The 26,390-nt window shown below is 38.9% G+C and overlaps 3 protein-coding genes and 1 long non-coding RNA gene across 8 annotated transcripts in view; 1 reads left to right on the top strand and 3 right to left on the bottom strand.

Annotated features, from left to right (window-relative positions):
* LOC135430645 (terminal nucleotidyltransferase 5C) overlaps window positions 1-15,797 on the bottom strand; it is a 69,799-nt gene extending 54,002 nt beyond the window's left edge. Inside the window, exon 1 of the mRNA XM_064685397.1 lies at window positions 14,359-15,797. Within this exon, the coding sequence (XP_064541467.1) occupies window positions 14,359-15,477 (1,119 nt within the window). The 5' untranslated portion in view covers window positions 15,478-15,797. The remainder of the gene's footprint in view (window positions 1-14,358) is intronic.
* A 123-nt stretch (window positions 15,798-15,920) lies between these two features.
* Window positions 15,921-19,897, bottom strand: LOC135430656 (uncharacterized). 5 transcript variants are annotated; one of them, XR_010436659.1, is made up of 3 exons: window positions 19,011-19,702; window positions 18,227-18,522; window positions 15,921-16,274 (listed from the first exon to the last, which is right to left on the bottom strand). It is a non-coding gene; the product is annotated as an uncharacterized LOC135430656 (long non-coding RNA). The 5 variants fall into 5 exon arrangements; XR_010436661.1 differs by having other exon boundaries at window positions 19,322-19,700; XR_010436658.1 differs by having other exon boundaries at window positions 18,227-19,897.
* A 1,026-nt stretch (window positions 19,898-20,923) lies between these two features.
* On the bottom strand, window positions 20,924-22,931 carry cn (Kynurenine 3-monooxygenase cn). Its single transcript, XM_064685406.1, has 3 exons — window positions 22,619-22,931; window positions 21,391-22,440; window positions 20,924-21,329 (listed from the first exon to the last, which is right to left on the bottom strand). Exons 1-3 carry the CDS (start codon window positions 22,697-22,699, stop codon window positions 21,087-21,089), a joined length of 1,374 nt encoding a protein of 457 aa, XP_064541476.1. The 5' UTR covers window positions 22,700-22,931; the 3' UTR covers window positions 20,924-21,086.
* Window positions 22,932-23,398: 467 nt separating this feature from the next.
* CanB2 (Calcineurin B2) lies at window positions 23,399-26,350 on the top strand. Its single transcript, XM_064685428.1, has 4 exons — window positions 23,399-23,635; window positions 23,807-23,846; window positions 25,243-25,541; window positions 25,615-26,350. Exons 1-4 carry the CDS (start codon window positions 23,414-23,416, stop codon window positions 25,783-25,785), a joined length of 732 nt encoding a protein of 243 aa, XP_064541498.1. The 5' UTR covers window positions 23,399-23,413; the 3' UTR covers window positions 25,786-26,350.
* The last annotated feature ends 40 nt before the right edge of the window (window positions 26,351-26,390 follow it).

The following is a 26,390-nucleotide window of genomic DNA, read 5'->3' as shown; positions in this document are numbered from 1 at the left end:
TCCTCTCTCGTACGCTCCTGTTACCAATCCTTATGTTATTTAACAGACTTCTAACATTTTATCGGCCGTTACAGACTCTCTATATCTCTGTCAGAGTTGCCAGCCCTACACACATATATATAATCGTTATGAGTTTGGAAATCGTTACACATAGCATGACTTAGCAAATAATGCCCATTGCTAGGGTATACGGCAAATACAGCTGACAGTTATTGCAGCATAACACATGTATATGCCTTTATATATATATATATATGTATGTGTATACAAGATAGTGCAGGTGTGTGTGCAGAACGACCTTGCCGAAGGCAGTCTTCCGAACTCTTCCAACTCTTGTATTTTATTTTCAGCTGTTTTTCAACGCTTCATGGCAAAAAAAAAAACAGTCACAATAAAAGAATTAGCGGCGCCTAATGCGCAAGCGTAACTGAAAAATCGCTAAAAAAAAAAAAAAAAAAATTATAAAAAAACACACATTTTTTTGTAGTTATATTATTGTTGTTGTTGGGGTTTCTCGCATACTTATGGAGGTTTTTCAATGAGAAGAGACACAATAGCGGAACAAGGCAAATGATTTGGAGTAAATGCGCCATTCATAAGTGGATGCCGCAGCTGGAAACAGCTAAAGATACCTAAAAACAGCTAAAGATACATGCAAGCAATCTTATAGATACACACACAGCTAGTACAATAGTCAGATACATTTGTAGCGATGCTCGAAAAAAAATAAATATATATTCAACATCCGCATTCTACGTGGCGCTCCAAAAACCAAACAAAACAGAGAGAAGAAAAAAAAAACCAAGAAATAAATAAAACTTTTGATTAATAGTTTTGCTGAAGTTTTATTTCAATGTTAATTGAAGTTGGGAGCGTAGCACGTGATTTGCCCCCCCGACCCCTCTCCTCAGAGAGAGAGAGAGGGAGGGAGAGGGTAGGGGAGATGACTCAGTTGGTTAGAATTGCCCTGACGTCTTAACTGAACAATACTTGAAGCCAGAACGTCGAGCAATTATAATTGCAGCGCACTTATAAAACGATTCGTTGAAATTGAGTTTCACAATTGGAATTGATAATTATAAGAAACAGAAAAAAGGAAAAAAACAAAGTCTAAATAAAAATCTAAGCTGACAACTCGACATGTGTAGCTGTCAGCTGAAAACTGCTGTTATATATAGAGGCTATAGCCAACAGGTCTTGAAGCGTACTCATCAAAAAAACAAAAAAAAAATTACGTTAAACAATTAACAGCCTCAAGTCAACGTTTAGCCGCTTTGCGCTGTAGTGTTTATCAAATAACTGAGCAAATAATAATTGCTATATACGTGTGTCTGTGTGTCTGTCTCTGTGTGTGTGTGTGTGTATTTATACGCTGTGCTAATATTGGTGAGCTTTTGCCTAAAGCATGCACATGCCCGTGAGCTTTCGCTGCACTCTGTGTACGTGTGCTGCGTGCATGAGTGAAAGCTCTGACGGTTGTCAGCTAGGAGCTTGAAAACAAAGAGAAGATCATATTAATTGAACTTTTATATCAAATACAAGAATAATAATGACAGTTTTAGATGCCGAACCTCGTGAAAATCGGATGAGATTTGACCGACTTATGGGGGTGGGAAATTTGGACCTATGTCTATATAGAATATTTGAGGGTACCATTTTCACTTGAATTTCGACCAAAAATAATGTTGTCAGATTTAGATGCACGATTGATTTAGAGGCCAAACCGTGAACAAAGAGCCAAACCTCGTGAAAATCGGATGAGATTTGACCGAGTTGTGGGGGTGGGAAATTTAGACCTATGTCTATATAGAATATTTGAGGGTACCATTTTCACTTGAATTTCGACCAAAAATAATGTTGCCAGATTTAGATGCACGATTGATTTAGAGGCCAAACCGTGAACAAAGAGCCAAACCTCGTGAAAATCGGATGAGATTTGACCGAGTTATGGGTATGGGAAATTTAGACCTATGTCTATATAGAATATTTGAGGGTACCATTTTCACTTGAATTTCGACCAAAAATAATGTTGCCAGATTTAGATGCACGATTGATTTAGAGGCCAAACCGTGAACAAAGAGCCAAACCTCGTGAAAATCGGATGATTTTTGTGCAAGATATGGGGGTGGGAAATTTTGACCTATATCTATATAGGATATTTGAGGTTAACATTTTTAGATGAATTTCGACCAAAACTAATGTTGCCAGATTTAGATGCACGATTGATCTAGCAGCCAAACCATGAACAAAAAGCCAAAACAGGTAAAAATCGGATGAGATTTGACCGAGTTATGGGGGTGGGAAATTTTGACCTATGTGTATAGAGGATATTTGTGGGTACCATTTTTACATGAATTTCGACCAAAAATAATGTTGCCAGATTTAGATGCACGATTGATCTAGAGGCCAAACCATGAATAAAGAGCCAAGCCTCGTGAAAATCGAATGAGATTTGACCGAGTTATGGGGGTGGGAAATTTAGACCTATGGGTATATAGGATATTTGAGAGTGCATGAATTTCATTTACATGAATTTCGACCAAAAATAATGTCAGATTTAGATGCCAAATTGATCTAGAGGTCAAACCATGGACAAAAAGCCAAACCTCGTGAAAATCGGATGAGACTTGACCGAGTTATGGGGGTGGGAAATTTTGGCCCATATCTATATAGGATATTTGAGGGAATAGCTCTTCCTAGCTCTTACGGTATGGGCTGTGCGTTGAGCACCAATCAGTCAGTTTTATATATATTGCTAATGTTGAAGTTCTCCTTTTGTTTAGCCAGAAGATAGCAGGATAACAGCTTTTATGGTAAGAAGTATCAATAGATGGACCTGTTTTACAGGGAGTCATACGAGCTGGTCAAAAGTCTAGCTGGCCAACTGTACAGACTGGCCCAGTTCGTGGCGTAAACAATAATAATAAAATATAATTTGGGCCTTGTCATAATCGTTTTCAAATTGGCTTCAATTAATTTTAAATATAGTGTTTACGAATTTGGTGCTGGTTTTATTTTTTTTTTTTTTGGTTTCTCCTCCATTTTATTTGTGCAAGTCAGAGTTTTGGCCGAAAACAAGCTAAAAATAATATAATAATAACTTGGACAATACAGCGAAATAAGCCCACATACGTATTATTATTGCTGAAATATTCAATTTAACCTTTAGAGTTTTTTTTTTGGTTTTTTTTTTTGATTGTTTATAGAAGGAAGACATAAACAAAAATAGAAACCGAGAGCTGGAAATTTCATAATTAGCGGAAGTAACTTGTTTTCACGCACAGACAACCGCAAAATAGACAACAAAATATGCGACATATTTTTAACTATTCTCTTTTTTTTTTGTGTTTTTTTGTGGGTCTTTTTTTTGACAACAGATAAAAGAGAACTTTATCAGGTGCCACGGCGTTCGACAATTTGTCGCAATTTGGCAGCACTTTTGGCATCTATTTTCGAAGCAACAGTTCTCGGAAATTCGGTTAACAAATTACACTTGCCAAGGGCGCTATCTGCGGTTTGGCATACCACAAGAACAGCAAAAAAGAAGAGGAAAATACTGTACAATTAGTTGGACAGCGACAAAAAGTAAAGCGACAACAACTAGAGTCCAACTGTCAGCACTTAAGAACTGATAAGCTCCTGCACTGATAAGCTGGCGGCCACAAAGCCACAACTGGAGCCAAAAAAAAGCTAAAAGTAAAACTTATTTTAAGTGAAGTGCAGCCAAAAGAAAGGGAGAAGCCCTTGAGATTGCAGCGACAAGCTGCGCTGAAATTAACAAATGCCAAAGTCAATTAACACGAACCGGACTTGGCTGAAGGCGAAACGGCTTTTGTTTCGAGTTGCCAATGACATTAGCTGAAAGGTAAAGCTTAACTGTAAGCTTTTTGTAGATAAGATAAAGCTCAACTGTTAACTATTCGTAAAACTTTAATCTAAATATTAGGATTTCTATTGCGACACCAGCTGAAAGCTAAAGCTCAACTGTAAGGTGTTCGTAGAGCTTTAATATAAAGCTAAGCATAAGCTTAGCACTAAGCTGTCCATAGAGCTTTAATCTAAATAAGAGTAAAGCTAAAGCTCAAACATGATATTTTCGTAGAGCTTTAATCTAAAGCTAAGCTAAAGCTCATTTGTAAGCTTTTCATACAGCTTCAATCTATATTTTATGATATCTATTGCAATACCAACTAAAAGCTAAAGCTCAACTATAAACTGCTCGTGGAGCTTTAATCTAAATTTAATTATGTCAAGTGTAAGTTTGAAAGCTTATTCTAAACCCAAGCTAAAGCTCCACTGCAAGCTGTTCGCAGAGCTTTAATCTAATTTTTATTGTGTCTAGCTAAAAGCTTAAGCTCAGCTGTGAGCTGCTTGTGAAGCTTTAATCTAAATTAGCTCAAAGCTAAAAATCAACTGTAAACTGTCAGTAAAGCTTTAATATATGTTTTATTATGTCTACTGCGATAAAGCGTGCTTAAATAGATATATTTATGACTCAGTAGTAAACTCGCAAACTAAAAGTTATTTTCTGAAGAAAGCTCGCCTAAAGAATTTAACTACTCTTTAAATTAAACATACCTATTTAATTTAGTTTAACTGTAAGCAAACTAGTCTTCAAAGCTTTTAAAGATTGCTTACTGTTTAAATATGCTAAATATTAACCTTTTGGCTGCAAATAATAAAGCTTGTCTCTTTTTCTTGTACTTTGTTTTCTTCAAGGCCGCACTCAGACAGAAAGCTCAAGTATTCACTGCACTCAGACTGCGCGCACAGTGTTAGAAAGCACACTTCTTGGCTGCACTCGAACTGAGCACAGTGTTGGAAAGCCCACTTATTCGCTGCTGTGAAGCGCCACTTGTTGAAGCTGCTCAATGCAAGGTGTATTTAATACGCGTTACAAGTGCCACTTGCGACTAGTGTCATTGAGCCATAATCTGTTGCATGGGTCGCTCCTCTTCGCTCCGTTTTGCCGCTTAGTCGTTTGGCCGTTTGGCCGTTTGGCTTAAATGTCAGCCAAAGCCGGCTAAATAACGATAGCCGTGCATAAAATGTTAAATGTCTTTTTAAATACCAATCGATGAGCCTCAGACAAAGCTTCAATTTTGAAAGTTTGTGCATAATTATTAATCGTTTTATGGCCGTTCAGTAAGTATTCGAAAAAGACAACTACATAAAAACCAAAAAAAACAAAAAACAATTTACCAATTTGCTAAAGAAAAAAAAAAGCAAAACAGTAAGAAATACATTTGCGGCCTTCTCGCCTCTGCCTCTGTGGCAGCAAACTTGCAACAGCGGCGGCGGCGGCGGCAACAACTACTTGCAACAACAACGCGACGATTGCAAGTCGAGCTCAGATTAGGCGAAAAAATTTGAAAGGTGCACACACGAATGCATTGCAAGCATTTTGAACAAAGAACTACAACAACTACCCGTCCGTCCGTCCGTCCGTCCGTCCGTCTGAATGTCTCTCTGTCTTTTGGCTTAAACAACATCGTCAGCAACAGCATTGCATGTGGCATGCCTTGCATACATTTGTCGCTATGTGATTGAATTCGTTGTTTAACTGAGTATTCGCATCCTTAAAGTGAGTATTCAACTTGAATAACAATCGATAGAGATATCTAAATTATCGATTACTTCATTTAGATATCAAAAGTCATGAGCTTAAGCTTAATAAATGAGTTGAATGAATCAAGATGTGAAAATATGCAAGATGTGCAGCCTAAAACTGTTATCGATAACCCTGCAAATGGTTACTATCGATAGTTATCGATAGACGATATTATCAATATCTGTGAACTCCACGAAAACTCACGTTTTGATACCTATTAAAAACAAAAACTATATACATATCGATAACTATGCTTATCGTTCCAGGTATGAGAACTAAGGAACTTATTGAACGCATTGCCTATCGATAGTTTCGATAGTTGGAAGCAAAGAAACTCATCCAAAAAGAACGACAAAATCCTCACAAATTTATCGATAACTATACCAATCGATATAAAAGTTAAACGAATCTACATAAAGGCAGTTCAATTACTTTTGCTGAGCATTCGAGAACTGAAAATCTAGAACAGAAACGAATAAACGAACTTCGATAACGAATTTGCTTATAGGTCGATAAATTCGTTAGCAACATTGCGTCAGGCAAATAAAAAGCGATTGATCTAATGTACTATATATGACTATAGTATAAGGCACAGCTCAATTAACAAATGCTTGGCAACAAGTATTATGAAATAATTAGCATATAATTATTTATCAAATATTTATATTTAATTAGATTTACGCATTAACATAATAATCGCCGCTGAAACTTGTTCAACGGCATATAATTAAAAATCTGCACAGACAATGACGTGCAAGAGAAATATATATAAATATATACACATATATATATTTGTGATGGAGGAGATACAAAAGAATTCTCTGCACAGTTGGCTGGAAAAATATTGATAAATACAATTTTAGACTAGAAAACGGCGACAATAAACTGCAATCTGTCATCTAAGATGATAAATTGCTTAAAATTATGCGAGAGTCAAGTGCTTGAAAGAGTATCGAGTGCTATTTATGATAAAGTCGAAACTTTAATTTGAGACTTGGCACACAATTGTAGTTGAGTCTAATCAAAATACCTGCGAATGCAGCAAAGTGAGGCTCAGTTTTGCTTATCAATTCCATAAACTGAACAATTGCATATATATATATATATATGTTATATATATTCTATACAATCTGTGTGGGGCGGTTTCTATTCTTATCTCTGGCAGAGACTTCGAAGAGACCACAAACATTCAAAGTTTCACATTCATTTTCGGTCGGCTTCTTATCAAGACTTTTGTATATACAATTCATTGCATTTTTATATATACACAACGAATTTAGATTATTTGTATTAAATATATAAGTATATATGTTTATTTGTATGCATCTGTGTACTTATATAGACCTTTGTCTTATCAACTGCACGACTTAATGCGGGCCAAGCACATTGTTGTACAGCTCGCCGCATGTCAACTCGGGTCAAATGCGGCTCTCAGACTTTGTCGCCGTCTTTGTCTTTCAGCTCGCTCTCTCTCTCTCTCTGTGACTCCCTTCCTCTCTTTCTCCGTCTCTCTCGCTTTTATCTTAGTCTAATGACGCTAATTACTGGCCACACAATGTGGCATGTCTCGCATTACACAAAAGCTTCTAATTAGCTCAATTTGGTCAGAGGTCAAATTGGGGTTTTGTCTCGGCTGTCGCGGCAGACTTTAAAGTTCTGCAGAGTTCGGAGCATGTTCTTGGCAAGCTTTCAAGCACAGCTTTCTTTCAATACAAGTTAGTTGCGAAAAAGTGCTGCCTAGTTTTAGGCAAGCTTTAAAATCAGCTAAAAAAAACAGTTTTCAATTTAACAGTGCATACTTTTTAGAAATTCGAAGTGCAGAGGATTGTATAGGCTGGGAGTATCTATAGGGTGTATCTGTGGGGTATATCTGTAGGGTGTATCTGCAGGGTGTATCTGTAGAATGTATCTGTTGGGTGAATCTGTAAGATGAACTTATAGAGTGTATCTGTAGAGAATATCTTTAGAGTATATCTGTAGGGGGTATCTGTAGGATGTATCTGTAGAATGTATCGATAAGATACATACATTTTAGAAATATCAAGTGCAGTAGAGTGTATCTATTGGATGTAACTGTAGGACGTATCGGTAGGGTGTACCTGTAGGGTGTAGCTGTAGGGTGTTATTATAAGATGTATTTATAGAGTGAATTTGTAGAGAATATCTTTAAAGTATATCTGTAGGATGTATCTGCATAGTGAATCTGTTGGGTGTATCTGTATAGTGAATCTGTTGGGTGTATCTGTAGATTTTATCTGTAGAGTTTATCTATAGAGTTTATCGATAGAGTATATCTGTAGGGAGTATCTGTAGAGTGCACCTGTAGAGTGTATCTGTAGGGTGCATCTGTAGAGTGTATCTGTAGGGTGTATCTGTATGGTGTATCTATAGGGTGTATCTGTAGAATGTATCGATAAGATACATACTTTTTCGAAATTTTAAGTGCAGTAGGGTGTACCTGTAGGATGGATCTGTAGGACGTATCAATAGATGTATCTGTAGAGTTTATTTGTAGGGTGCATCTTTAGAGTGTATATGTAGGGTGTTTGTGTAGGTTGTATCTGTAGAGTGTATCGGTAGGGTGTATCAGTATGGTATATTAGGGTACCACAGTAGGATGTATTGGTATGCTATGCAGTATATGTAGGGTATATTAGTTAACAACTTAAATCGGCGTATCAGAAGGGTTTATCAAGGTGGGTTTATCAAGGACAGTAAGCTGTATCAGTAGTGTGTTTTGAAAGGGTATATTGACACGATGTATCAAAATAGCACAGCTCAATTGGCATAACAATAGAACGTAGCAGTTGGGCTTATCAATAGGGTATATCAGAAGGCTTTCTCAATAGTTTAATATGAGTAGGTCATATCGGTGTAGGTTGTATTGATAATGTGTGTTGATAGGATATATTTGTTGGATATATGAGAATATTAAATAAGCTGCCACTAAGTTGTCATATCAATAATTAATAGGACGTTAAAGTCCCTGTTTATCAATAGGATTTATCAGCAGGACATATCGGTACGCTGAATCGGTATACTCTATCAGCAGTGTGTATTGTTAGGGTATATTAATTGATTGTATCAGAATATTGATGCGTAGGGCACATTAAAAACCCAGCTGGTCAACCAACTTCTTTAAGTTGTCTAATTAAAGGCCTGCCATTTGTTTTTTGCACCTTTTCAAGACAATGCGCTGGCATTTTTGCGGCCATTGAATAACAAGTGATTGTAAATAATTCTATTTCCAGCACAGCAAATAAACAATAAAAAGCAAAGCAACGCATATGTGGCACTTTCTAAGCACACTTTTTTTTGTCTGCCCAATTTGAAGTAGGTAAATATTTTTCTTCATTTTTTTTCTCTCATTTTTTTGTCAGTTTTTGATTAAAATATTTATTATATTTTGCACGGTTTCTAATGTTGATAAGGCGGCCGGGGCAGGCACTTCGAGACTGTTGAAAACGTGATAACAAATTATCATAATCATTATTATTATCATAATTATCATTGTCATTATCATTCTCATTCTCATTCTCATTCTCATTATTATTAGCACTATCTGAACTTCTGCACTTCATTTGTGCTGCTGCTGACTGTTTTTCTTTTTTGGCCTTTCTTTAAACGCATTTCTTGGCCTTGTCAGCAAGAAATTTTACGACGCAAATTATTATATATAAAAAAAATAATAATAACAATAAACGCAAGTTGTTAAATTTGTTTCAAAAGCAATTACTTGACTGCGGTTGGGAGCGGGTGGGAGGCACAAAAACTTAAGAAAACATGGCTCAAAATTCACACACAGCTGCGTTTGAACGCGAAAATAATGAGAAATATGAATTAATGATGAAGTTTCAAGCGTTCGACATTTGAAATACCCGTAGGAAATACCAGGAACAAATATAAATAAGCAAAATATCAGCGCTAAAGAGACTTTAAAAAGAGCTTAAGCAAACCAATGGGAATTTTCAATTTATCTTTCTGTGAGAATTTTCCATATTCTTTTATCGATTAGTCAAGACCAAAACCATAAGATATCTCAGAGAATTTATAACTGATATAACATATCGAAGTGTAAAAGCATAATATAACATATCGATAACTAAACTTGGCTGATAAATATCTCATTTCAACTAAGGGAAACTGCGAGCATTTTTGAATTTCGGTACATTAAATAATATGCTACAAAAAAACATTAAAAGTCAATGCCAAAAAAGTAATAGAACAACTATCGATAACATATCGATAACTTGACTTGGCTGAAATATACCCTATTTTAACTAGAGACAAAATTGTGAGCACATTTGAATTTGGGCATATATTAAAGAGAATGCTGCAAAAAAGCCCTTAAACGTCAATGCTTGACAATAGCTTCAAAACTATCGATAATGTATCGATAACTTGAACTAGAGATTAGAGACTATACGATCTAGAATTCAAATTGCAAGCACATTGGAAATAAGGTATATTTAATAAAATGCTACAAATAAACATTAAAAGTCAATGCTTAACAATAGCTCTAACAACTATCGATAACATATCGATAACTCGAGCTAGCTGAAATAGAACTAGAAAGCAGCGCACAAGATAAGATTAATTTCGCGCATATTTCAAATTGAGTAACCAAATATTCTAACAAGCACACACAATTTAAATCCCATTGTCAAGTTCGAGGACGTCATAAATATTTATTTTATTTACTAAATGTATATTATATTCGAATAATGTTGATTGTTTAAACTCAAGTGAGAAGTGATATCGTACAAAAGTAGAAGGCGCTGAAAGAGTTCGCTAAGCTGCGTCCAGTACCCTTTCTAAGAAACCTACAAAAACCTATAAAATAAACTTAAAAAACTTTCGATCTTAAGAAAAGGTTTCGAATAGCTAACGTGTTGGTTAAAAGAGATATATAACCAAAATTAAGGGCATATATGCTCAAAATTGTGGCTGGGTTTCGGCAAATCAACAAATTTTGAATACTTTATGGAGAACTTTAGAGCAGCCCAATAAAACTTTGTTAAATATAATTAAATAACTAGTTTAAGCTTTTGTTGCCTTAGGGACATGTCCTTCAGGCATTGAACCCGTCAAACTTAATGTCTTTAGTTCGCATCGTTTATGAGCTCATATAGATTTTGGGCCAAAAGCCGTTAAAACGAAATGTCCGACCGCAGCTGGGTGTAAAATTTAATGATTGGAATATTATAGCTGGGTTTTTTGTTAGAAGTAATTGGTAGCTGCGTTCATTAAAGGTTTCCAGCGAACGAGCCCTATTAGCGAAAAGTCTCTTTTTACAAATCATTTCCATAAAGTACACAGAGTTCACTTATATATAAATATATATGTATATATATTTGTGCACATCTGTGTATATACTCGTACTATCGATGGGACTCGCTCGCGATTGACGCAAGCAACAAGTTTCAATATTTGCAATGCCTACCGTCTGTGCTTTTGTTTGGCTACTCTTCATGTTTTCTATTATTTTATTTCGTTGCAACTGACGCTGATAACAAATACATGAAGCATTATAATTGTACAATAAAGAGCGTGAATCTTTCAAGCCAGCTCGAAATTGCGGCTAAAATCCCCTCTAAACATTCCCCTACACATCTATACATTTATATATATCAAATATGTCAAGTATTTGGTTATATTTTTTTTTTTGTGGTGACAAGTGTTGCTTGTTTATCTTATCTGCACGTCAGTTCATTTCCGTTGCCCAGTTGATCAGCTTTTGCCACGTGTTTGACGGCGTCGCCCCACTGTGCCCCGATGAAAGCTGTGCTCACGTGAAGAGCGGGCGAGCGAGAGAGAGAGCAAGAGAGAGAGAGAGCGAGAGGTTTATTAAGAGCGAGCACAGTGTCTTGCGAGCTGAAGAGCCGCTCACACTCTTCGCTCAAATGATTCATGTCTGGTAAGAATAATAATAATAGTACACGAGCAACTGGCACAAACAAAATAGAAGTGTGTTAAGTTTGTTTGGAAAATGCTTTTGAAGGTTAGCTCTTGTTTGGGTTCTTGCGACAGTTGTTTAAACATTGTTTCCTAACTTTGCGTCTATTGTGTTGTCTGTCAATTGTGTTTAAGCCATGAGTTCTTAAATGAACGTGAATCAATTTGCATTTGTCGTTTTATACTCTCGATTCTTTTAGTAATAAATGTTTCGCACACCAAGTGGCAAAACAAGTTTCCCTTTTCGCATACATTTAGAACTAGTTTCGGTCTTTAAAGGTAATCAAACACATCCAAGTCCCAGCCAGCAACGATTCGAACTGACGCACATGCTAATCATTATTTGATTCGATTTGATTTTATTTTATTTTTGGCTATACTACTATTTTTCCAACATATGCAGATTTCTAGAGACCTGAATAATTAGCATAAACAACAACAGCAAATAAATATGTTGGACTTTTCTGGCCGCTTGTTTTTTATATTTCAGTTTTTGTATTTGGTTTCATCTATGCAACACAGACAACCAAAACACATCTCGTTTCTTTTTCTGATTTGTTTTAATATTCCAAGGCTTTGCAATTTCCGCATTAAAGAAAATATCCATCAATCCGCAGCTCGTCAATAGACAAATTTTTATTAATCGTAACCAAAACGAAACACGAAAGAACTTTGCTCTGTCGAAGTTCAAATACCCTTGATAGAAGATTATAGTTAAAATTGCGATATAGTAATACGATCTGAACGATTTGGACAGAAGTTTCTATACCAAGTTTCCCCCAATATAGCTTAACTGCGAGTCTATTTCCCATAGATCTTGATAGACTTAAATAGCTATAATAACTCAGCTGATTATGCTGATCAACAATATATATACATATAGTAATCCGATCTCAACGATTTCGAAGAAGTTTCTATGCCAAGTTTCCCCCAATTTAGCTTAACTGAGAGACTATTTCCCATAGATCATGATGAACTAAAATATCTATAAATCAGCTGATAATGCTGATCAATAATGTATATATCTATTAATCCGATCTCAATGATTTCAAAGAAGCCTCTTCCCCTATTATAGCTAAACTGAGAGACTATTTCCCATAGATCATGATGAACTAAAATATCTATAAATCAGCTGATAATGCTGATCAATAATGTATAGAGTTTACGGCGCCTACAAAGCATTATACACAACAAGGCGTTACACATTCATTCTGTAACAATATTGAAATAAAAATGATGCTCAACATGCCGTATACGTAATGCGTGGAATGCACGATCCCTGCTCGGGCGCACGTGTCTTTGGGCCAGTGCAAATATGGGTATATAAGACGCAAAGTGCAGTGATAACAATGCCTGAGCAGCTCACCAAGCTAAACAAATAAACAAGCCTCGTAATACGATTGCCAACTAATTACACAGGGGGAAAGGGGGGGCGAGGGGAATTTTCTGGAATAGCCTCGCTATATACTCTATAAAGGTAACAATCTATAACTATATTTCATTCCGTGATGCAATCTGCATTGAAAATATACAGATGACTAATGAAACAACAAGGCAATAACAACAACAACAACAATTTATATACTCTCTCTTTTTTTCTACTCTATTGTATTCTGTTTTTATTCTTTTTTTGTTGTTTTTTGTTTTTGCTTTTGGCCTTATCATCTAGCTGCTTTTGCGCCATTAATTAGAACCGCTTCCTTCGGTAGCGCTGATTAGAAAGAACTTCTCGAATCTTTATGTGGCAACAAAAACAATATCACACACAAATGGAAAGTTACGAAAGATTACCCAGAAATATCGGCACAAATGTTATACATCACGTTTAACTGAATCTTCTCTTTCAAGGTAACATAATTCTTTTAATTTTATAGACTTGAGAATATCAGGTGGGCCGTTAAAATAACAAAGATTAGTTGGAGACTAAAAATAGTTTAAGACTCATAATAAGAATGGCTCTATGTATAAAACTGGGCATATTTCGAGTTGATTGCCCCAAGCAAAAACAGCTTAATTTTCTGTTAAATCTTTACATAAAGTTCGTAAAAATAATACCAAATAAATATAAATAGTTTGATATCCCTCTGAGGTCAACTATCTATTTGATCTGCTCATCTTTAGAAACTCTACAATCTAATAAGATGTCCCAAAGACTTCAAGCACTAGAAAACGTGTGAAGTTCTAGTTGGAAGGAAATTCTAATTGGTAAGAAGTAGAATACAAAGCTGGTGAAACAAGAAGTTGGTAGCTTTAAAAATTGTTAAGATCTGATCTGATAAACAATTGAAAGATTTATGATCCTAACCTGAGCCTGATCTTATTAACTTAACGAAATTTATAATCCAATAAGAGGCTGTGAAGTTTTAGTTGGAAGGAAATGCCTTAATTAGAAATAGAATAAAAATCTAGTCAAACAAGAAGTTGGTAGCTATAAAAGTTGTTAAGTTGTGATTGCAAAACTATAAATAAACCAGTTGCAAGATTTCCAATCTCAATTTGAGCCTGAACTTATTAACTTGACGAACTCTACATTCTAATAAGAGTTTCCCCAGAATACATTAATCGCTAGAAAACATGTGAAACTCTAGTTGGAGGGAAATTCCTTAATTAGAAATGGAATAAAATTCAAGTCAAACAAGAAGTTGGCAGCCATAAAAATTGTTAAGATCTGATTGCAAAACTATAAATAAACGAGTTAACAGATTTCTAATCTCAATTTGAGCCTGAATTTCAAGCGTATAGTTATAAATTTGATCTCAACGTAATGATTGTAGAATTGTTGGACGACTCACCTGCATAATGGGATAGGCGACGCGTCCTTTGCCGAAACGCTCGATGATGGTCAGCTTGCTGGCGCTGGCGCTGGCTATGACGCCCGCAATGTTCGATGAGGAGAGAACGGGACGCAATGGCTGTACGATGGGCACAAAGTCGCGATTACGCTCCGCAAAGGTGCGATCGAATGAATTGCGGCGATCGCTCTGCGAGCGTCTATACGGTATGTTGCCGCTGTTGTTGTTGCTGTTGTTGTTGTTGTTGTTGTTGCTGTTGCCAGCATTTGCTTTGGTTGCATATTGTGAGACGCCCATATAGGATTTGGATTTACGGTATTGTTTGCCCGGATAAATGATGGCTGCCTCCAGTTGCTGCTGCGAGTGCTGCTGCTGCAGCTGCTGATCGCTGCTTCTGCTGCTGTTGCTGCTGCTGCTGCTGCTGCCGCTGCTAATGCTGCTGTAACTGCTGCTGCTGGCCTCCGAGCTGGCGCTGCTGGTGGAGCCGGACGAGGGCAGCAGGCCGGGGGGCAGCATGGCGGGCTTTGAGCATTTGGCGCAGGGCACGGCCAAAGCGGCTGTTAACATATCGGCGGGGCTTACTTTGCCGACAGCGGCTGCTGTTAATGTTGCTGTTGTTGCTGCTGTTATTGCTCCTGTTATTGGTCCTGTTATTGCTGCTGTTGTCGCACTGCTGTTTTTATTTCTGCTGCTGCTGCTGCTGCTGTTGCTGGCGGCGTCTTGTGTGCATGTTGAGCGCTGCAGCAGCAGCTGCTGCTGGCTGTTGCTGCTGCGCGTCAGCGGCTGAAAGAAGAGCTGCTGCCGCTGCGGACGCGCCTTTTTGCTGCTGCGCTGCTGCTGTTGTTGCTGCTGTTGTGATTTGTTGCCGCCAGACTTGGCACGCGCTGCATTGTTGTTGTTACATTTGTTGTTTCCATTTTTGGTCTTCTCGTTTGTTTTCATTTGATTATTGTTGTTGTTGTTGTTGCTGCTGCCATTGCTGTTGTTGTTGTTGATGTTAATATTGTTTTTGTTGCCTTGTAGCACCTGTGGCTGCTGTTGCTGCGACTTCTCCTGTTGCTGCGTAGCTTGTTTGTCCTTGTCTGCCTTCGCCTGTTTTCCTTGGGCTTTGTTTACCATTTTCACAACGGCAACGTCGTCGTCACACTTAAAACTTTTTCAGCCGTTTTTGATTGTTTGCCGTTTTTCTCTAGTGTTTCGATTGTATTTTGTTTATATTTTTAAATTTTTAAATTTCTGTTTTGGTTTTTTTTTTGTATAGTTTCGTGAGTTTTTATTTCGACTTCTCTGCGCTTAACGAATGTGCTTCTGTGCTTGTTCTATGCGCAATTGGCTTTGGGCGCTGTTTCGCTTAACGGTCGCTGCTTATTGTTGCCTCTGCTTTGGCGCGCTCTCGCTTACGCTCACTTGCTCTCTCTCTCACTCTCAACACATACACGCACGCACGAACACTGTTATTCACTTGCACTCTCACGGGCTCTGCTTGTTGTTGTTGTTGTTGTTGTTTTTTTCTGCTGCTGCTAACTTGCGAAAGCTTTCTGTTTTAGTTATTGCCACGTTTGTTGTTGCTGTTGTTGTTGTTGCTTTTGTTGTGCGTTTGTTTTTCTTTCTTTTTTAAATTATTTCGTTTGTTTTTTTTTTGTCGTTTTGTTTTTGTTTTAATTTGATTTTTGTGGGTTTTGCCGTTTGGCGTGGTGCTCGACGCCGCGATTTTTTATTAAATGAGCTTTTGTTGTACCTCTGAAATATTTATAATCACAAAATTCATTAAATTGCGTCTTGATGTTGTTGTTTTCGTGGTCGTTTGTTGCTGTTGCTGTTGTTGTTTTTGTTATTGTTGTTGCCTGATGTTTTATTTTGTGCATACACTTTTTTTTCACTGCGTCCTCTGTTCGAAACGTTTGCCCTATTCCTTGCTGCCGACGAAAGAGAGGGAATAAAATATAAAGAAAATGCATTTTAGTACAGTTATTGTAAAGTATGCAAATTAACTGTTGTGTTTTTTTTTGTCTTTTTGCCAGCATATCCCCATTAACCTTGTTGCCGTTGTTTATCACCTTTGTTTTGCACTTGTCTTTAGTTTTGTGTTAGAAGGAAGCTCAGCAAACTGCGCGGCATGTTTGCGGTTTTTGTTAGTGTTTTGTTGTGTTTTGTTGTTGTTGTTGTTGTTGTTGTTGTTTTCTTCGTCGTTTCCAATTCCAACGCGCAATTTCTATTACTTTCGCGTCCGTCCGTTCGACAAGAACGGCAACAACAACAAAACATTGCTTGCCATTTTTGGCGTTCTACTGCTCGCTCTCCCTCTCTCGCTCTCTCCTGCTCTTACTCTCACGCCCGCTCAGCGTGCTTTGCGGCCCTCTCTACGGCCCACAAGAAGATGATGTAAGTTTTTTTTAAATGTTAAACTGTACCTACATATATACATACATACATACATCAATGCCCAATATGTTTGACGTATGTATGTCTATATCGCAATATTTTTATATTTACAAACGATAATAAGTGTTTTCTATGTGTGTGTGCGTGTGCATACGTATTCACAATTGATTTGCTTATGGCCCGTGGCAAAGCGCCATCCAGAATTGGGATTTAAATGCCATAAAGCGCAATATTGTTTCACATTTGCATACGTATGTATGTATGTGCATACAAAAATACATTAACGTATGCAAAGTACAGAGTACATACATATATTGTGTATTTGTATCTCTGTGTAAAAATGCAAATTTAAGACCTTACAGCTAATGACCCCCAGTTTTGAATATTGATTTTGTGCTATTGTTATTGACACTATTAAAGCGAGGGAAACCCCAATTTTGAAGCCTGCGATGATTTATTTAAGTGATCTCCTACATTCCTTTATACAGACATATATAGCCATATAGAATTCTATTCAGAGAGCTATGAGTAATTTATGTGAAATTACTTAATTTGACTCTGTTTATTGAAAGCGCCCCCAAACACCTACAGAAATTATAAATATCAATCAAAACAACGTTGAATAGGTAAATGAATGATGACAAATAAACGATAAAACGAGTCGCAACGAATATGATCAGAAGCGAGATACATGTATGTGTATGTACATACATGTCTGTACGCGTAGTTTCTACTAAACTGCAAATACTCATGGTACTCGTGTCTAGTTGGGAGTGAATCGAGTTGGAAACAACTCTGTTTGAGAACTTTACCTCATTGAAGACTGTTGAATATTTGAAATATTTGTCTAATCTCCTTGGTTGGATAACTGGAACTTTAAATAGCTCTTCATGCTGACTCTTGTGGTTAGCATATGATTCGCATTTGGCGATTTGTTAATGGCTTGACAAAAGCTGAACAGCTTCAGGGATTGTCCAAGAAATCTCCTCAATCAGAACGGAATTTAAAAATTTTTTGATTACATGCTGTTTAAACTTACTGAAATGAATATTTTGTCATAAATTGAAATTAAATAAATAATTGTTTGTATTTTTAGCCTGCTATGTGAAATACTATATATAGATCTATTTCAGTTGTGTGCTTTAATATATATGTACATATTTTATACAACGCCGATTTAAATGCCAGAATTTAGAAATGTATGCAGGAAAGCATTTAAATTTGCGTCAGGGCCAAAATCCCAAACGCCCTGAAGGTGAATTTTTTCAGCCCAATCCGGAAATGACAGATTCCCCCCAGAAGAAAAAGAGCGACACGTGTGAGAATAGCACATAGATGTGTGTGAGAGAGAGAAAGATAGAGAGAGAGTGCGTTTGTTTGGGTGGGCAACCCGAGACCCGAGACCCGGCAGCGCCGTCTGCAGCGCGGTCACGTAGTCCGAAAATTGCAAGTTCCATATTTTGATAAGCCTTTTTGTGATATTTACCTGGTAAACTGGGGCGGCTAGTCGTGCTTTAACAGTTATATTCCGAATTCACAAGATGCAGAACGCGATTGAACGTCTTTGGTATTTGCTATTTGCTTTGACTTGCTTTCTTTGAAACACGTAGACGGCAGCGACGGTGCGAGCGAGAGAGGGCACTTGCGCCACGGCCACAACAAGGACGAGAAGAGTTGAAATTCGCGCGGGTATAATCGGAAGCCAGATGGCGCTAGCAAAAGTACGTAACGAGCTGATTGCTTCTTCTTATTCTTCTTCTTGTAAATACGTGCGAGAGCAGGCTGGGTGTAAGAGGGAAGAGTCGCGAAACGCGTTTGCGGCGTTATTGACCGTTACAGTTACTCTGACGTTATTGGTTACGGTTACACGATTACAAAGTCTCTGTTCGCTTGGCTCACGTGTATATGTAACACTAATGTGAATAGTTGTATATTTGAATGTACATATGTGGGTATATAGAGCACACACATACGCACGCTCACACACAAACAATCTATTTGTTGAATTCGAATAGAGCACAGCCACTGTATTAAAATAAATCAGCAGCAAGAAGAATCAGCGGGAGAGAGGGAGAGAGATGGAGACACAGTGAGAGAGTGGAGGCGAGAGAGCGGAAGTAAAAATGCAATTCGAAGAGTGCAATTAACGTTTGACGTTGGGCGAAACGGAACGGTGCGGTGCGGTGCGGGGGTTGGGCGTTCGATCTTGTGGCACCGCAACAAAGCGCAAAAGATGTTTGGTGGTTAAATTTGTATTGTTTGAATATTACGTTAACGTGCAAACAACCGACGAGACGACTGCATCTGCTTTTTCTTACACTACACTAGAGACTGACAAATAAAACCCTAATTGCTTATATTCTTTTCGATAATCGCTTTTGCTTTTTCGGCTTTTCCTTTTTAACACACTCGACACACACGCACGCACACACAGACAAGAAACACAACACAGAACCGCGTGTGGTCAAAGCACGTTGCTCGGAAAGCTTCGAGAATGTTGTAGGCGGCAATAGCGCGTTGGCAACTAAGTGGGTTTGAAATGTTAACAGCTCGATTAAAATACATATATTCGGACACTCACACAACTTGCGGCTTTCGGTACGGTTCGGTTCGGTTCGAATCGGTTTTCGACTTTCAATAAATCTCAATCTCCACTTTCAATTGCACAATGCGTGAAGGAACTATTGTTGTCGGTTGATTGTGTGTGTGTGTGTTGGTCACAGAACTGATCGTTGGTCCAATTTTCTGCACAATTCCCGTTACTTGAGGTGGTCTCTACTTGAGTGTCGAACATGTGACGAGCAACTGTTGGCCGCTGCTTAAGCAAAACCGTATGTTTGTATAAATCGCGGCAGTTACGCGTCGTGGACTGCGACAACGCACAGTGGTCCAAATGCAAATGCCATTGGTCAGAAAAGTGAATTTCTTTAGAGCCGTGGCTTAGCTCTTAGTCTTTTGTCATAAATATTATACACTTTTATTGAAATGTTGTAAATTTACAAATATATATATATGAAAACATAAGAAAAATATTACATGTACTAGCTCGAATGCCAGTTTGATTCCAATTCGATTTATCGATTGGATTGTTGATGACGATACATTGCACCACTGTGCGACAACGACAACAATTCTAGAGAGCAAAGAATTGAAATAAAAGCAATAACGAAAAATAAAAAGTGAACAGCGAAAAGTTCACAAATAACTAAGTCGCCGCCGGCAAATAGCAACAATAACCAAATGTGTATGTATGTATGTTTGTGAGTTGCACACATTTACATAAGCTCACCATGTATCCATGTATGTATGTATGTATGTATGTGTGTACATTTAAACATTCACAATTAATCGCAGCAAAACAACAACAATTAGTTGATTTTTGTGTGCCTGGCTCTCTCGCTCTCACTCTCCCTGCACGGCGCTGCCTCATTTAACAGCACTGGGTCAGACGTTAGCTGCTATTCATTGTTTTGGCCGTGTTTTCACTTTTAAGCCTAGTTTTTCGCTCAAGCAACATGTGGCGGCTGCTGCTGGCAACGCCATGCGAATGTTCCAGCAAAATAAAAAAAGAGAGCGAGGGAGAGCAGAGAGTGAGCTTTTGTCAGCTTACACTTTAAAGATTTCGTTTAATGTAAAATGTTGTTGTTTTCGTTATTGCTTGCAAGTCATAACGGAATACCGGCCGGCGTCGACATTGAATTTAATGGGAGAGAGGGACGGAGAGAGAGAGAGAGGAGCGCGCGCGAAACGAGAGAAAGCGCTGGCCTTGCGTGTCAGTGCTGCCATTTATAATTACAGTGCTGCCATTCACATCTATTTTGTTTTATCTTGTCAATTAGCAAATAAGTGAGGTTAGTCATAACATGCGTTCTTCCTGTTCGTTTTCCGCCATAAACATTCGATGGTACACGTGATAGTTAAGAAATGCATCGAATATTCTTGTATGTGCATTTATTTAAGGGCATGTATGTCTTCTGTAAATGCAACTGTACACTGGCGTGGCATATTTTTGGCTTTGCACAATGCCATCGACTTTTTAAACGCAGCAAATAAACAGAAATAAATAAAAACAAATACTATATGCACATACAATGTTTAGAGTGCCAAAATGCGATGCGTAGTATTTAACCACGCGCTAAATACAAATATACAAACATACATACATACATATATATTTATGTTTTTATGCAGAGGCGCAGACCATTCGATTCAAATAGCGCATAAACTATTTGGGAATTATAAGGAAATTAGAAAAATATAGAAACCGAGTGTAGTTAGAGTGTAGTTTGTACAAAAGAGTTAAGGATCCATAGTATTTCACAACATATCAAAATGCCTTCCTTCGCTCAGCGCAAACGCCGCACATAGATGGCGCCACCAGCAAACAAGCTCATCAGGAGCGTAGCTCCGAGCACCTTGCCCAGCAGCTTGTCCTGCCACTGGCGATTGGCTATGCACTGGCTGTAGGGCATGCTGGTAAAGGAGACGCTATTATAGAGCGGCACCCAGTGCTTGGGGAAGAGGCGAAAGAGCGCCGTGTCCAGCCACTTGCGACAGCGGAAGGACCAGCGCTTGGTCAGATCGCGCATCTGCAAAGGATTACGTGCTAGTACATAAGGAATGAACAGCTCCGGCTGGCAACATACGCACCTCCACATAGTTGTACATGGCCAGGTCGCAAATGGCGTAGGCGTCGCGCCAGCGCGACTCCGTGAACTGGGCGAGCGCCACGTCCAGCGGCGCGTCCTGCTGGTTGAGTATGGAGCTGAGCAGCGTCAGATCCTCCATGCCGGCGTTCATGCCCTGCCCGTAGTAGGGCACCATGGCATGCGCGGCATCGCCCAGCAACAAGGCCTTGTCGGCAAAATGATACGGCTTGCACTTGACGGACATCAGGTGCTGTGGCCGCGTCTTGAAGTAGTCCTTGATCAGCTGCTGCTCGCCAATTAGAGGCAGTGCATCCGCAAAGTGCGTGCGAAAGAAATCGAGCAGCTGCTGCTGCGTCTGCAGCTGGGCAAACAGCTCGAAGGGCATGGAGAGCGTGACCGTAAAGGACTTGTCCTGGTTGGGCAGCGCGATCATCATGAAGGAGTCGCGCGGCCAAATGTGCAAATAATTCGCAGGCATCTGAAAATCGCCATCCTTGGCGGGTATGCACAGCTCCAGGTAGCCCGTGTTGATGTACTCCTGCGAGTAGTTGAAGCCGGGCGTGCGCACCAGCTGCTGGCGCAGCGTACTGAACGCCCCATCGCAGCCCACGATCAAATCCGCGCTGGCCGAGATTAGCTGCTGCTCGGCGGGTCGCTTGAACTGCATCCGGCCCGCGGCAATGTTGACCTCGGCCAGCTTGTGCTCGAAATGGCAGCTAATGTTGGGAAAGGCATCGCAGGCATTCAGCAGCAGCTCGTTCAGCTGCTTGCGGCCCACGGAATACAGGCACTGCCGCGTGCACGGATCATACAGCACAATGCTGGTTTGGCCGTGAATATTATGCAGCATCCGTCCGCGCATCGGTATCGCCGTGGCCAGCACCTGCTGCTCCAGTCCGACGGCGGCCAGAGCCTTGCGACCGCGCTGCGACAGCGCCAAATTGATGCTGCGTCCCTGGACGAGCTGCGCCTTGCGTATGTCCTCGCGATACTCGTACAGCTGCACATCGTGGCCCATGCGAGCGAAGTTCAAGGCGGCCAAGGAGCCAACCTGGATTGAGGTGAAAAACGATTAATCACTCTGATTAAATATAATAAAAGACAATGCCCTTCTTTGAGTTAAATCTTCCATATCTTCTTTTTTATGGCTTCCACTTTATCCGTCTATTTTTTGGTCAACTAATCCCCGCTGATAAGATATGTATTTCAGATAAGAGTGACCCGCTTACCAGACCCGCGCCCACAATGGCCACCTTGCGTCGCACGGCAGCGGCTCCATTGCCATCGGCATAGCTGATGCTCTGTGACATGACTTCTGCCTGTATCTGGGATTGGGTTATACGGATGGGAGTTGCTGCGACCGTTCGCTTGGCGCGTCGCACGTGTAATGAGATACGGTTGCGAGTCGTGTTGTCATTATGATATTAGACGGAAAGACAGTAAATGCTGTCGCTTTGGTGGTTGGAAGCTCTATAACTGTGTAGCCGCAATTCCCGTCAGTGGGCCAACCGCCAGCTGAGTTTTCACTCTCAATTTTCTGAAATGGCAGTTATCAAAGGGCAATCCAATTTACCCAAACTAAGTTGACATTAACTTATGGAATATAGCTGCCAACTGTATTAGGCAATTGAAAAACTGAATCTGAATTTCTCTTACAATTTTATTGGGTCATGCATTAACGAGATTCAGCATGTATTGTCTCGCAGCTGTATGCCCGAAAATTGTTGTTTTATTTGCATAGAGATACAACGAATGCTGAGCGTATTCAGCATTCAGGTATGTATTTGTGTCAACAGCAAAAGAAAACTCAAAAACAAAGAAATAGCTGTCTGCTTAAATTTAAAAAGCCGTTTCAAAAGCGCAACAGCCGATAAATCGATAAAATAGACTCTGCATTGCGTTTGCGCCACTGTTAGCTCATATTTGCGTTAACGCTGCTCATTTGGCGTTAGCCGTTAACAGAGTGCCACTTAACATAGCTGCTGCTGGATGCATGCCAATTGGAAGCATGCGAGCTGTCATGCATGGTCACTCTGATTGGAGAACAGCTGAGATCTGTTGTGCGCGTTAACTGCGAATGGTCAGACGCCATTGTGTACAAAAGTGTGTCGCAGTCGCCAAATAAAAGAAAGAAAAAAACGTCCAAATCTTTTATAAATTGCCCAAAAAAAAAAAGGTCGCGTCGTTGTTGCTGTTTAGACATTTATAGCTTCCAACGAAATCGAACACAAGGAACAGACAAAATGGTAATTAACTTTGCGTGCGCGCAACAAAATAACCCAACTTAGAAAAATACGCAATTTTTATGGGTTTTCGTTTTTTTCTCATTGCGTGCAGATGAAAATTTGAAATCTCTTTTCGCCTTAACTGACGATATTCTTGTTTATTTTAATCCATATTTTTTTTTTGCATTGCAGGGAAATGAAACGTCGCTGCCGATGGAAATGTGCTCGAATTGTAAGTAAAATTCGCCTAGTCAATGTCATTTGAATGGAATTTGGCCAGTTGCCTGTGCATATTTGCATTTTCACCTTTTTTAAATGTGTGCAGACACGTTTTTTAAACCATAATTGCATTTGCATTTGTGCATACCGTTATTTGCCTATCTTTGCGCTTGTTTGTCCAGCAGCAGCGGGAGCGGGAAGCGGAAAGCGGAAAGCGGAAAGCGGGAGCAGCAGTTTTATGTGCCATGTATTTGCTAATTGGAATATGAATTGTGCTAGAGTGACACTGGCCAGTGTTTGCGTTGCGTGCTCAAATTGGAATATGAATTGTGCTAAAGTGACAATTGTTGTGTTGCGTGTTCTAGTTGGAAAGTGAATTGTGCTGGAGTGACACTTGTTAGTTAAGTGGTGCGTGTTCTAATTGGAGCACTATTTCTGTGCGCATGAGTTGCGTGTTCAAATTGGCATGTGTATTGTGAGAGAGTGACACTTGTTAGTTAAGTGTTGCGTGTTCGAATTGGAATATGAATAGTGATAGAATGAGACTCGTTAGTAGAATGGAATGACACTTGTTGGTTAGTGTTGCTCGTTCTAATTGGAATATGAATTCTACTGGAGTCACATTTGTTAGTTAGGTGTTGAGTGTTTAAATTTGAATATGATTTCAATTGGACTTGTTTCTTGTTTCTTCTGCGGGTATGACACTTGTTAATATTTCGGTTGCGTGTTCTAATTGGAGTATTGGAGTATATTATTAGTTAAGTGCTGTGTGTTCAAATTGGAATATGAATTGTGCTGTAGTGACACTTGCTAGTGAGCGCTGTGTGCTCTAATTAGAATATATAGTGTGTGCTAGAATGACACTAGTTAGTTGTAATATGTCTGTGTTTCAATGGGAATATGAGTAATGCGGGAATGACACTTGTTAATAATGAAAATACGCACAACAAAGCAATAGCTAGTCGGTTTATTTGCAGTTCAATAAACTAGTTATATTTTGAACTTCTCAAGATAAATGTAAAATTGGAAAACACTTAATGTTTTTTAATTGTTGATATCTAAAATTGAACACAGTGTAATTAATTATTGTTGTTCGATATGTTTGCCATTTAATCTTAATGCCACAAACAAGCAGGTGTCATTCGCGCTTAGCTTGCATTCATTTGGCTGACAACCTCTCGCTGTGATCAATATCATTTTCATTGTCATCAGCTTCTTCGAGGGGGAGGTCTATAAATAAAAACGGTCACATTTTTGTACAACATAAGCAACAGCAGCAGAACACAGGGCGCACAGGGCGCACGCCCACACGTGCTGCTCGAGCCACAATCACCCTGTGGCGCCTAAAATCTAAACAATTTTCCATTAACATCTATCTATCTATCTATCTGTCTATTAACTGGGAACAGTCGACGCGGATGAGATACGTCGACTGGGCAAACGTTTCCGCAAACTGGATCTGGACAATTCGGGTGCGTTGAGCGTGGATGAGTTTATGTCGCTGCCGGAACTGCAACAGAATCCGCTCGTGCAGCGTGTCATCGATATTTTCGATGCGGACGGCAACGGCGAGGTGGACTTCAAGGAGTTCATCCAGGGCGTCTCCCAGTTCAGCGTCAAGGGCGACAAGCTGTCCAAGCTGCGGTTCGCATTTCGCATCTACGACATGGACAACGACGGCTACATTTCAAACGGCGAACTCTTCCAGGTGCGTACTGAGATTGCGAATATCCTATAGATACAATCAAAATTAATTATTGATCTATTCTATTTGGGCGCAGGTCTTGAAAATGATGGTGGGCAACAATCTGAAAGACACGCAGCTGCAGCAAATTGTGGACAAGACAATCGGTTTCGCGGACAAGGACGAGGATGGCAAAATCTCCTTCGACGAGTTCTGCTCGGTTGTTGGCAACACGGACATACACAAGAAGATGGTTGTCGATGTCTAAAACGGGCAAAACAACAACAACAACAACAACAAATTGAAATGAAAGTTTAGCTGAAGTTGCCACGGCATAGGTTTACCTTTTTATATGCATAATGCAAATCTTTTTCACTAGTTACTATTTATTATTATTTTTTAAAAATGATTATTGTTTGTTTTTGGAATTTTTCTCTCCCCAACTTAATTGTTCATATTTGTGTATTGTTATTAAGCTGGGCGTTCAGAATTTTTGAATATCACAAAAAAGAAAACACACAAAACAACAAATACAAAAACAATTTTTTGAAAGTTGTATTTCTAAGTCGTAAAGTAAAAATCAAACAAGAAATGAATAATATAAACAAATGTATTCATATACTATATATATATATATGCATAGGCAGTTAGAGCGAGAGAGAGCGAGAGAGAGAGAGCGAGAGAGAGAGCGAGAGAGAGAGAATTGTGCGCCTCCTACTTACATACTTCTTAAATATATATATAGCCATAATTTATTATACAAGAATTGAAACAAAGCAAAAACAAATTCAAAAGCGAAAATGCAAAAATAAAGCAAACAAGTTGTGCGTTTATTTTTTATTATTATTAAATTATTATAATGCTCCAAATCAA

Source organism: Drosophila montana, unplaced genomic scaffold, assembly GCF_035044405.1.
Source record: "Drosophila montana isolate Dmon_TW-CO22-7 unplaced genomic scaffold, ASM3504440v1 contig_3031_1, whole genome shotgun sequence".
Classification (NCBI taxonomy): Eukaryota; Metazoa; Arthropoda; class Insecta; order Diptera; family Drosophilidae; genus Drosophila; species Drosophila montana.
This window is presented reverse-complemented; position numbering and strand designations above follow the sequence as displayed.